Here is a 12863-nt window from a genome sequence, read left to right as displayed (position 1 = left end):
GCTGGCTGCTGGCTACACACGGTAGCCCATGGCAACCCACTGCAGCAGGGGCTGCAGCCTACGCTGTCTCTGGCGACTCATGGCCTCCCAGCTCCAGGTTGAGCTGTTGTTCAGCATCTTAGCTGCAGAGGACAGTGTCACTGGCCCTCATATGTGGGATCCAAACCGGGGCCCTCTGGCGTCCCAAGCCAGTTCTTAACCATCGCGCCACTCGGCTGGCCCAAAACTGATAATTTTTAATAGGAAATATTTATGGTATAACTTGGAGTTTACAAAAGGTAGAGCAAGCCCAGTTGTAAAGAATGATGGGATCGGGCCGGCTGAGTGGCTCAGTTGGTTAAGAGCTTGCTCAAGTGTTTGAGCTCTGAGCAACAGCGGTTCAAGTCCCGGCCCGAGCTGAGCAGCTGCTGAGCTACCAACAGGTGGCAGGATGGCTCAGCTAAAAAAAAAAAAAAAAAAAAAAAAAGAATGATGGGATCATGGGGTGATTTTTGTTTTCTTTGTTTTTCTGAACTTCCCCCAATTTTCCACAATGAGCGGGAAATAGATTCATAAACAGGAAATAACAAACATTTTTAAATAAAAGACCAGAGAAGGCAGTGGGTTCCGCAGGTTGGAAAACCCAAGATCTTCACTAAGAGTGGAAAATTCATATCTTCAACTCCCCTTACAAAGGTGGACAAGCGGCCAGAGCAGTTGCATGAAAACCATTCAGCAGACTATACCCATTGCTTTGTCTCTTAAAGGGAAGTGTAGCCATATTTGGCCATTCATTTATCTCATTATGAAAGATTTCATGGATAAAGTAGGAAAGAGAGCCTCCTCTCCTCTCCTGCCCTCTCCTCCAACCCCTTCTTCTTCCCGTCCCGTCCCTCCCCCCATCATGTCATAGAAGGAAAACTGTTTCTGGTAGAAAACATTAGCACAAAAACTATTCCTTACATTTGTATGCTGCTTTACTACATTTAAGATTTTCAAATATATTTCTGTGTGAACTTCAAAGACTGGTGGTATCAGCCCATTTCACAAATAGGAACAGTGAGGTCCAGACAGCCTCATTGGTGGGCAGTCTGGCAGCCAAAGTCTCATCTCCTTATTCAAAAGCTCAAGCAAACAAAACCAGGACCTTTACGCAGACCCCTGTCCCACTGCTTAAGAAATTCGGGTACCCTCCCCTTGTCCCACCCTTGTAGATGTACAGCCCCAAAGGTAAGCAACTCATCAGCAAGCTACAGCCACTGAGAGCATTCACGAAGCACATTGTCTACAGGGAGCCTATAGCCTGTTGGAGGAGATGTGGCAAACACAGGAAATAATAAAAAAATGCGAGAAAAGTGTCTAAGGCCAGGCTTCACTGCCTGATCCATCAAATGTGACCATGCTCTCAACACGGGACCTTCTCTCCTTACCAATCATACATCAGACAGTATCAGTCCCCTAAATGACAGTCCACCAGAGGGTGAAGCTCTTTTACTTACTCAGATTGCCTAAAATCCTATTGCACATCCAAAGTCTTTTATTTCACCCTTAGAGATGGTCTCTGATGCCTGTGGTTATGGAAACAGCGACCCACTGAGGGTCCCTCAGCCTCCAGGTAGTGAAGACTTCTCATTCAAATACATAAGACATAAGGAATAATGACTTTTTAAAAAGTAACATTTATTACCATGTGCCAAACACTGAGGCACAGTATCCCATTCATGTCTCATAGTTGCCCTAAAGGTCAGTTCTATTGTTGCTCCTCTTTACAGATGAGGAAACGGAAGCTCGGCGAGGACTGGTAACTTGACCAAGGACACATGTCAGGCAGGTGATGATGGAACCAGGAGCCAACCAGGCAGTTTGGTGCCAGAGCCCTGCCCCTCAGCCACACAGCAAAGCAGCAGAGACAAATGTTTCAGGGTCTCGCCCGGTGCCAAGGACCCGTTTCCTTGTCCCTCAGAGAGGTCCTGCTCTCTATCTGCAGGACCTCACTCTGTTCTGCTCACCCCGCAGTCACTCTCATGGCTCATCTGGCCTCACAGCCTCCGCCTTCTCTCTGGGTGCCCTTTGGCTTCTGCTGCCTCTACGTACAACTGCTAACCCTTCCCAGTGCCTCCCAGTCAGACTCAAGAGGGAGGATCTGATGGGCTCCTTTTGGGCAAAGCTCTCAAGTCAGGTGGCTCCAAACGCCACTGGCCAACTGATGGGCTGCTCCTGGCTCACAGGCCATACTGGTCTAATTGGATGTAGCCATGAGGTGGGGACACCTGGCCGATGTTTCTCAGAAGAGTCTGGGAGTATAGCTGGTTCTCAGAGCTTAATATACTTTTAAAAATTCACTGGAAAAAAGATGTACAACACAGGTACTGGAAGAGTCTTCATGGAGATCTGGTGCTTTCGCCTTCCTGTCTTAGCTTGGGCTGCCAAAACAAACAAAATATCATACCCTGGGTGTCTTAAATGACAGAAATTTATTTTTTCATACTCCTGAAGCTTGGGTAGCCCACGGTCAAGGTGCCAGCCAGATAAGTTTGTAGTGAGAAGTCTCTTCCTGGCTTGCAGATAACTGCCCTCTTGCTGTATCCTCACGTGGCAGAGAGCAGGGCAGAGGTAGATAGACATCTGGTGTCTCTTATGCGGACACTAATGCCATTATGGGGGCTCCACCCTCGTGACTTTAACCCTAATTACCTCCCAAAGGCCCCATCTCCAAATACCATCACATTGAAGGGTAGGGCCTCAACATATAAATTTGGGGGGGGACACATTCAGTCTATAACACTGCCAAACATTCATTTCCCTTTCTGGGACCTGCACCCTGGTTTTTCTTTGGGGAATCACCCCTCCCTGACTCAGTTTCTGTGGTTCTAGAGAACTACCTGCCCCAGCTCCATGTGCAGGTGGAATTTGGCCTGTCCAGTAAGTGTTCCACCACTCTGGATATAGAGATTGGTGAAAGATGGAGCCATGACCCCTATCTGGACCAAAAAGGGTCTGTTACGGACTGAATTATGTACCACCCCCCCAAATTCATATGTTGAAACCCTAACCCCTGATGGGATGATATTTGGAGATAGGGCTTTTAGGGAGATAAGATTAAATGAGATTATAAAGGTGGGGCTCTAATCCAATAGGACTTGTGTCCTTGTAAGGGACACCAGATATCTCTCTCCACTTACAGAGGATGGACCATGTGAGGACACAGTGAGAAGGTGGCTGTCTACAAACCAGGAAGAGAGGCCTCACCAGAAACCATTCCTGATGACACCTTGACCTTGGACTTCTAGCCTCCAGAACAATGAGAAAATAAAGTCTGTTGTTTAAACCACCCAGTCTGTGGTCTTTTGTTATAGCATCTTAAGCAGATTAATGCTGTGCCTGAACCATTGGGGGAAAAGGTGCCTTTATAAAGAGGTGGGGTTACTAGCTGGGGGAAAATATAAGCCAATGCTGCCATAAGTCATGAGAGGGCCTGCCTGACAGTAATGCAAACACAGAGGAGTGTGTAGCCAAGAGACAGAGGTCCTGGCTGCCTGATTTGAGCACCTGGATCCAACCATGTCTGAAATAGGTTTCACATCTGCATGCCATAGTTATATAAGCCAGTGAATTATTTTTGCTTGAGTTTAGTTTCTGTCACTTGCAGCCAAAAGCACTGTGGCTAACACAGAATCAACTCTCAGTTTATTATTAATTTTTTAAATTGTATCTGACCAGATATATCATCATAATCACATTAGTGTAAATGAGTTGTGGTCAGACAGTGACACTCTAATTGAAGCCTTGGAACCTGTACCCCTCCAGGGTAGATGGACAGGGAAGAACTTGAAAATTCTTGAATTCTCACCAGCTACTCAGAGACCACCCACGTGGCTTGTTCCATCTTAGAGTAGGAAATCTTTAAGGGGGGCTATGGAGTCCTTTGCCCAAGCTCTTGCTCCCCTAAGGGGCAAGCCCTTCACACCAAGAAAGCATCACATCAGTGTAGACATCTCAGTGTACCTGGCATCACGTATGATTGGTAGAGCCTTTGCTTGAACACCAGGCCAGCATACGGCCCTTGTACTCCCAAGCATCTTGCTTAAGCTCTTACATGATCATGATAAAATGATTAAAACAGAGTGGCCACCACTTGTGATTATTTCCTATCTGCACTGATGGCACAATGACCAACAGCAGTCAGAGAAACCCAGCAAAGTCTCAATTCTAGTGGGCTCAGGAAATGACAGTGGTTCTCAAACTCCAGCATGCATCTGAATCATGTGGGAGGCGGGGGGAACAGCTTGTCAAAATGCAGATTGCTGAGCCTCACCCCCAGAGTTTCTGATTCAGCAGGTCCGGGTGGGGCCCAAGAATTTGCATTTCCCATGAGTTCTGGGTGCTTCTGGTCTGAGGAGCACATGCTGAAAATCACCGATTTAGATTACTGGAGAATTGGATGAAGTCTCCCCTGGGAGGAGGAGAAATTATCCAGTGTTCGGTTTTTCTGCTTCCCTGAAGCCTTTACTTCAACAGACTCCCTGTCATGCGCATGTGGGTTTTGAAGCCTGGGACAAGGACAGGAGTGAAAATGTACATCTACATGAAAAATGATCTGCAATGCCAACTTCATGCCTGGGGCACAGAGCTGGAAATGGTACAGAACTCCCGCCTGTCTTATTGCACTGTCACAGCAGCCCCTAGGTGCAATTACTGTTGTTTTACAGTGAAAGAAATGGAGGCACCAGGCACTGTGACTGCTGTTTAAGGAGAAGTCAGATATTGGAGGCAATTTTTTTTTTGGGGGGGGGGATTCATGAAAATTAACAGATGTACACAAATATAGAGAAAATAGTGTAATATCTCAACTTCGGTAATGACTGTCAAATTTGACTGTTCACAAGAATTGCCTAGGAGATGTGTCAAAACAGAGATTGCATGAGTATTTCCACATCATAGAATAATCAAAACCGCTGCAGTGAAGACCATCTTCTGATGACAGGCCAGCATTGGCCTGTTTGGATTTTTTTTTTTTGGTTATCTCCAAATGAAGTTACAAGTTTGGCCACAGGGACACTCTGCTCAAAAGGAACACTGATAATATAACTCATTGTGGTAGCCCTGTTTGGCCTGTCTTCATTAAAAAAAAAAAAAAAAACCCAGAAGGAGTGGAACATAGTACGTCACTTGAGTAACTGTTTGACAGCTTCTAATTGAAGTCAACATATGCTCACCTTGTGACCCAGCAAGTCCATTCATAGGTATTAACCCAAAGAAATGAGTTTACATCCACCAAAAAAATCTTACCAGGATTGCTCATCACGGCTTTATTTGGTACAACAGGATGAGTCGCAAATGCAATGTGTTGGGTGAGAGAAGCCAGACACAAATTAAATAGATTATTCTGTATTATTTCAAGTATGTCAAGTCCAAGAACAGGCAAAACTAACCTATAGTGAAAAAAGCAGAACATCACGGTTACCTGAGGCGTAAGGGAAAGGGGTGCAGTGAGGGAAGGAAGACTGAGAAGAAACACGAGGGAACTTTTTGGGGGCATTGGCATGTTCTATTTGTTGACCTGAGTGGTGGTTACACAGGTGTAGGCACAGAAAAGTTAACGGAGCTGAACACGGAAGGTTTGGGCATTTCAGTGTATGTAAGTTATAGCTCAATAAAGATGCTCTTTGCACACAGCCACACCCACGCATCATCCCAGGAGGTTCACAGCGGCCCACGGCGTCCGTTTTCCGCCTCCCTCGCGTCCAGCTTGCGCGCACCTCTGAGGGCGCCGCCTTTCGGGAGAGCGCGGGGCCAGCCCCTCCCAGGGTGGGTCCGGCCACAGCAGGACGGGCTCCTCCCGCGCCGGCGGCGCCCGCGTGCGCCCCGCCCTCCCCGCCGCCGGCCGGCCGACCGCACGCCCGGGCCCGCCCCCGCCCCGCCCCGCCCCCGCCCCGCCTTATCTGGCCCCTCGGCCGCGGCCGCGGGAGGCGGCCGGCGGGCAGGGGCCGCGCGATGTCGCACGGAGCCGGGCTCGTCCGCACCACGTGCACCAGCAGCAGCGCGCCCGGACCCGGGGCTGGCGCGGGGCACCGGGGCGCCAGCCCCTCCGAGGGGCCGCTGGACCCCGTCTACCCGCGCACCCAAGGGGCCCTGCTGAAAGTGGCGCAGATGGTAAGAGAGGCCCGGGGAGCGGGGCCGGGACCCAGGGGGAAGGGGCTCCCCGGGAGGGGACTCTGCAGGCGGCTGGAGCGGGACGGGACCCGCCGGAGCATCGAGCCCCGGGCGGGCGGGCGGGGACGGCGCCGCTGAAGTCGAGCTGTAGGAAGGCTTCCTCCCGGAAAGTTGGGCGCGCAGCCCCCGCCCCGCCCCGCGGCCCCACCCCCGGCCGTGGCTCCGGTGACCCCATCTCCAGGGTCGCAAGCGCGCCCAGCCACCCCTCCGCGGGGCCTCACCCGCCCCCCGATAGGCACCGCGGGCACAAGTTCCTGGTCGTCTTCCTTCCTCTTCTCTGGGCCGCGCCGCTTCGAACCCGAGCCGGGGGCGGAAGAGGGGCCCGGGCGGCGGCGCCGAGGCAGCGAAACCCGACCTCCTCGCCCGCCCCGAGGCCGCCTCCGTCCTCCCAGCCCAGCGGGCCGAGCTGCCCTGCTTTGGGCGCGCGTTCGCCCCAGGGAGAGGGTCCGCAAGTCTCACGTTCCGAGATGGGGAAAAGAATTGGGGCCCTAAGGCCTCTGTCCTGGTCCCCTGCCCTCTCCAGTTCCAGGGGAGGGCCCGGGTGATCAATGGGGGAGGCGTGTTTTGAGGAGCCCGTACTTATTTGGGGGAGGCGGGGTCGCCTGAATGGGGGTCACCTGTGGAGCCAGGCGGGATGAAGGTCTGGGCTCTGAGTGTGACCAACGCAGCGCTGGGGTCTTCCACCAGGACAGATGGTGCCCGGCCTGTTATGTTCTCCACTCTTCTCCCTAACACTTTTTTTTTTCTTCTTTAAAAGTTTTAATCTTAAACACCTTTCCCGTTAGTTCGATGTGTTTTTAAAGTGGGTCGGACTGTTGGTGACTCTCCGTTCATTGTATGTAATGTTTGCAGCAAGAATGTGTGTGTGTGTGTGTGTGGGGGTCGTTTTGAAGAGTTGTATGGAGAAAGGAATGTGGGGATAGGAGCAAGGTCACAGCCCCAGAAGCTGGGGCCTGCTAAGATGGACCAGCCCCAGGGGCCAGGACACTGGGTGAGAGCTGCCCCCACATTCATAGCACTGTTATTCTGGTGTTGTAGAGGGGCCTCTGGTTTCCTGCTTGGGCCAGATCTGAAGGGAAGGGAACTGAGTTCCCTTTTCTCTAAGAAGGGTGTCTCGATGGACCAAAAATTAGGAAGTAGAGGCATGTTAGCTACTACTAACAACAACAACAAAAAATTGTACTGAGCAGTGTTGGTTTCAGCAGATGGTAAAGAGAGGCATTTTTTTGGTTCAGGCTAAGAGATCTGATCATCCAAACAGGGGATCAGCTTACCCCCCATCCTTAAAAGATGGGTGGGGTGAGACAGGCCTTACCTGAGCATTGGAAGACATACATGAGTCAAATGATGAGTTTGGTGAACAGACATCAGGATCAGAGGCCTCCATCTTGGTCCATGAGTTTGATGGACAAAGGTAATGGGGATGAGAAGGCATTCCATGTTGGTCTATGAGTTTGGTGGACAAAGACTGGAGAAGAGAAACCACCATTTCATTTTAAGCTCCTTAATTAACCTCTCACCTGTGGTCCTTGTAACAGGTTGCAGGTGACATTGATGGGGCCTATTGTTCCAAAGAAGAGAACAAAGACTTAGAGAGTTGCTTCTCTGTGCACCCCTGCACGACCATGCCCAGGGTATTCTTACACCTTCTTCCTTCCCTAGGGAACCCTCTGTGGTGGCAGGCTGGTTTGAGCAGATCCCCTGGGAGTGAAGTTGCCCTTGCAGAGTGGTTATGTTGCAACAGAGAGACTGTTTAGGACTGTCTACTTGGGCCTCTTATCTAACCCCTCCCCATTCTCCTCTTTTCTGGGGCACCTGCTTAGGCGTTCGATGTTTACTTGTTTTCTCTGCTGGAAAATGGATAGCCATGTTTACACATTGGGGAAGGGCAAGAAGCAGCTAAAATGGTGCCACCTTTGGGTACTCTATGGGCCTCTCTTTTTTTTTTTTTTAAGATTTTATTGGGGAGTTGGGGGAGGGGGAACAGACAAGTTGCTGTCCTTTTGTTCTTCAGTCTAGTTGTGGAGGATGTTGCTTCACTGGCCCAAGTTGGCACCATCATTGCGCTCTTCCTGGGTGAGGCAGATCAGTCTCCGGGCTCTGGACGGCCGCTCACGGCGGCTCCTGGCCGCTCACACTGGCTGCTGGCTACACACGGTAGCCCATGGCAACCCACTGTAGCAGGGGACTGCAGCCTACGCTGTCGCCGGTGACCCACGACAGCCCAGCTCCAGGTTGAGCTGTTGTTCAGCATCTTAGTTGTAGAGGGCAGTGTCACTGGCCCTCATGTGTGGTATCCGAACTGGGGCCCTCTGGCATCCCAAGCCAGTTCCTAACCAACGCGCCACTCGCAACATGCAATGTGCATCCTGAATAGGCTGACCCTTCTGTCCTAGACTTCCTATCAAGTGTTTTCATCATGGTCTGATCAATGAACCTATGAACATATTACCTTAAGAAATCATTGAAAAGGCTATTGCTTCGGAGAATAGCTTCCTTTCTTTGCTTTGGGCCATTTCCTGGGTCCACCACTACCAGAGAATAAGGTGAGAAAACAGGAAGAAAGTGAGTTTCTAAGTGAATGTTTGTATTTGACATATCATTTCAGTGAATCTTTATAATCTTGTGGCCATGATGGTTTAGTTTCTTTGGTCTTCCTTTTTATTTTATTTATTATTATTATTATTTTTTTTACCTGAGCCATCCGTTGGCAGCTTAGCGGCAGCTCAGCTCAGGCTGGGAATCGAACCGCGGTTGCTCAGAGCTCGCACTCTTGAATGAGCTCTTAACCAACTGAGCCTCTTGGCCGGCCCTGGTCTTCCTTTTTAGACTAGACATACAGTCACATTTGTTGGCCTTCAGGGACTGGGGATTTTTGTTGTTAATAGCTATATTTTTTGAGCCCTACTATTGTTCTTGATAATGTGCTAGGAATTACATACTATATACCATTAAATGATACCATGTGTCATTAAATATTTTTAAGAATCCAGTGATGTAACGTGTTTGACAAATGAGGAAACCGGCAGAAAGGTTGAGCTACTAAAGTCACACAGCTGTCAGCAGCAGAAGTGGGGCCCACCCAGGCCTGACTGGCTCATATCCCCAGAAGACTGCAGAGTTATTGCTTGTTAATAGACCCAGGGAAATCAAGGCCACAGTGAGATACCACTTCACACCCAATAGGATGGCAGCAATAAAAAGCACATAGCAACAAGCAGCAAGGAGGTGGAGGATAGGATGAAATCAGAGTCCGCCTACACTGCCGGTGGGAATGTGAAATGGTACAGCCACTTTGGCACACAGTCTGGCAGTTATCATTCTACTCATAGGTATATACTCAAGAGAAATGAAAACATAGGTCCACACAAAAATGTGTACATGAAGGTTCACAGTAGCATTATTCATAATAGCGAAAAAGTAGAAACAACCCATTGACCAATGAATGGATAAGTAAAATGTGGCGTAGCCACACACTGGAATGTTATTCAGCATTAAAAGAAATGAAGTCCTGATACATGCTACAACATGGACGAACCTTGAAAACATTACGCTAAATGAAAGGAGCCAGACACAAAAGGCCACATAGTATATGATTCCACATATATGAAATGTCCAGAATAGGCAAAGTTATAGAGACAGAAAGTGGATGAGCAGTTGCTTGGTGGGGGTGGGGGTTGGGAGTAATGGGGAGTGACTGCTAATGGGTAGGGGCGTTCTTTTTGAGGTGATGAAAATATTCTAAAATTGTGGTGATGGTTGCACAACTCTGTGAGTATACTAAAAACCACTTAACTGTACACTTTCAATGTCTGCATTGTAGTTCAGTAAAGCTGTTAAAAAGAAGTAGATCTAGGGAAGAGTTTGGAGGTATGTGGAGGGTGTTCTACATGAAGCCACTGGATGTGGGAGGGCCACAGCTACACATCAGGACAGTCCCTTGGTGCCCATCTATGTCCACTACTAGAAGAAGGAAGGTCCACCTGGAGCCTCACAGGGTCCGAGCTGAAGAGCCGGGTCTCCTGGCATCACCTGGGTACCTGAGGAGCCTGAGCTGGAAGGGATGCCCTGGAGTCCGAAGGGGTCTGGATGCTCTCGCTTGTGGCCTGACCAGCACACCTCATGGATCAGTTCCTTTATTCGGGGCGTACGTCTAGGTGTGGCACGTTCAATTCCATTTCTGCAGAAACATGGCTGTGACAAAGCTCTTGCTCTCAAGAAGTCTGTGGTTCTGCTGAGGAGACAGATAAGTACCAGACCGCCCAATCAGGGAGATAAAAGCTCTGCAGGGCGGAAGGACGGAGGGAAGACAAAGGTGACATTTGAGTTGACATTTGAGAGAGGAGCATGAGTTTGTCCGGTTGGGAGTGCCCTGTTTACCTTTCAAATGCCTTCATCCAGTACGATTAAGATGGAAAGAAGTGATATGTTGGGGGGAGGTGAAAAGGAAGAAGATATAGCAAGACCTGAGCCAGTATTTGTGCAATTCGTAACCTTCCTTCCCCAGCACTTAGAGAGAGGCTTCATCTCATTTACTGAGTATCTGCTATCTTCTTAACTCTGTGTGAAGCGTGTGGAATATAGCCATGGATAAAATAGACGCTTTCTGCCGGTACAGAAAAACACTATGACATTTTCTGAGCCATAATATGGGAGGAGAATCAGAATGTAGTTTCACAGGCAGCAAAGATGGAAACCGAAATGTCTTCCAGAAGGTTCACTTATTTATTCAGCAGGTATCTGAGCACCCACTGCACACCAGGGCACTGTAGAGAGAAGAGTTAACAAGACGGATCAGCCCCGGTCTTCTTTATACTCTAATAGGGAAAATAAACATCAATCAAATGATTACAAATATACAATTACAAACTGTGATAAAGGTTATGAGAGAGAGGTATTCAGTATCTCTGTATATTAGAACATTAACTAGGGGGTCTGGCCTGTCTGGGAGGTAAGGAAGGGCTTCTCGGAGGGAGTGGTATTTGAGGATGAGGGAACAGTATTACCCAAAGAAGGAAAAGCACACACAATGGCTCTGAGTCTGGAGGAAGGAGTATTGCTATGGTTGGAGTGGAGGGAACAAGGGTGGGAGTGGTGTGGGTGAACCTGGTAAAATATTCAGGGACCAGACCCCAAGGCCTGCCAAGTCATGGCGACCTTATTCTAAGAGTATCAGAGAAGCATCATGCCAGTATCAACCCACCACTGAAATTGTGGCTCTCAACCTGCACTGCCCCTTAGGGGTCATTTTGGAACTTGGTGGAAACTCTTCTGGTTGTCACAGGGATTCGGATCATATTAGGTATACATTTTATTCATTTCAGGATAGTAATGAGGGCATTGCAAATACTAAATGTCCTAAAAAGATGTTTTGTCTGAGATAAGACTGAGGGAGCCTAGCCATGCTGGGTGGACATGTGCGTCTCAGAAGAGTACACTAAGTTTTCTGGCATGAGAGAGAATCCTACAGACCCTCAAGGCCAGGGCAATTATGGGCTACACGTTGGAAATTCACAGCCCAGTGTCCAATGGAATTAGACTGTGGGCCATCTCAGCCTCAGGTCTACGTGAATAGACTGAGTGAAGAATGACCCAGGGTAACCCAAAATGGTTCACTCCTCTATGTTCTGTTTGAGATCTGTGGGTAGCAGGGGGACACCGGTTTAGTTCCCGAATGCCCCCTTGCCCACCCATGTCCTATTTCCTGGAAGATGGAGAGGTAAGGGCAGCAAAGAACCTCACTGCTAAGGTTGTCTGACACCAAGCCAGTCCTGAACAAGAAATGAATGCCTTGGTTTGCGAGCATAATTCATTCCAGAAACAAACTACTCGTATTTTAAGACATCGCTCATTGGCGTAAAAATGTATTAGAAATGTTTGTTCGTCTTGCGGAACACTCGCAAACCATGTTACTCGCAATCCAAGGTTTTACTGTACTTTCCATTAGTGGTCAAACACATAAAAATAAACACATGAAAACTAAACAAGTTATGGGTTTCATTCCTGATGACTAAAGTGATGTCTCTTCATTGTAGAAACTTTGGACCACAAAGAAAATGGACTCTTCCACTCCCTCTCCCCAGAGATTAAAGTAAAATTTTATGCTGGTTCATCACTGACCTATATAGTGTGGATGTTGTCTTGGGTTTTTTGTTTGTTTGGTTGGTTTTCTTTTTTTTAACAAAATTAGGATACTGTATATATTTCTAAAATGCCTTTTTTGCTTAATACATGATGAATGTTTTCTCGTGTCACTTAATGCTCATCTGCAATTTGGCTTTCAACAGAGTGGTAGCCACTCATGGATGTCCCACGGTCTTTTGAGACCAGCCCCCTCTACTTGATTGTGGCTCAGGAAGCTTCTGGTCCTGCCCAAGTACACAAGGCTGTCATCAGCATCCTTGCAGAGAAGTTCTAATGTACAAATCCATAAACACCTCCTCAGAATAAATGGCAATGACCTTTTACAGAGATAGAAATGAAATGCTTCTTGTCCTTCTGAGCAGGGTGGCATTAAACACTTGTCTAGACAGAAATTCCAAGGAGCCACATGTGATAGTAATCATATTTTAAGTTGGAATAGTATTTTTGGTGTCTGATGATTTGGAAAAGGAACGTCGTTGATGAGCTAGAAAATTCCATGATGCTTTTTTTGTTAGTTTCAAGTATAC

General features: G+C 48.3%; 1 protein-coding gene across 2 annotated transcripts in view; it reads left to right on the top strand.

The window, feature by feature from the left end:
• The first annotated feature begins 5889 nt into the window (after positions 1–5889).
• The window catches only part of CMTM7 (CKLF like MARVEL transmembrane domain containing 7), a 64719-nt gene continuing 57745 nt past the window's right edge, over positions 5890–12863 (top strand). Inside the window, exon 1 of one of the 2 annotated variants that reach the window (XM_019630726.1) lies at positions 5890–6132. In XM_019630726.1, coding sequence (XP_019486271.1) covers positions 5974–6132 — 159 coding nt within the window. In that variant the 5' untranslated portion in view covers positions 5890–5973. The remainder of the gene's footprint in view (positions 6133–12863) is intronic. The other variant, XM_019630728.1, reaches the window with a different exon arrangement.

Source organism: Hipposideros armiger, unplaced genomic scaffold (genome assembly GCF_001890085.2).
Source record: "Hipposideros armiger isolate ML-2016 unplaced genomic scaffold, ASM189008v1 scaffold_937, whole genome shotgun sequence".
Taxonomy (NCBI): domain Eukaryota; kingdom Metazoa; phylum Chordata; class Mammalia; order Chiroptera; family Hipposideridae; genus Hipposideros; species Hipposideros armiger.
The sequence above is the reverse complement of the archived record's forward strand: the minus strand, read 5'-3'. Positions and strand labels throughout refer to the sequence as shown.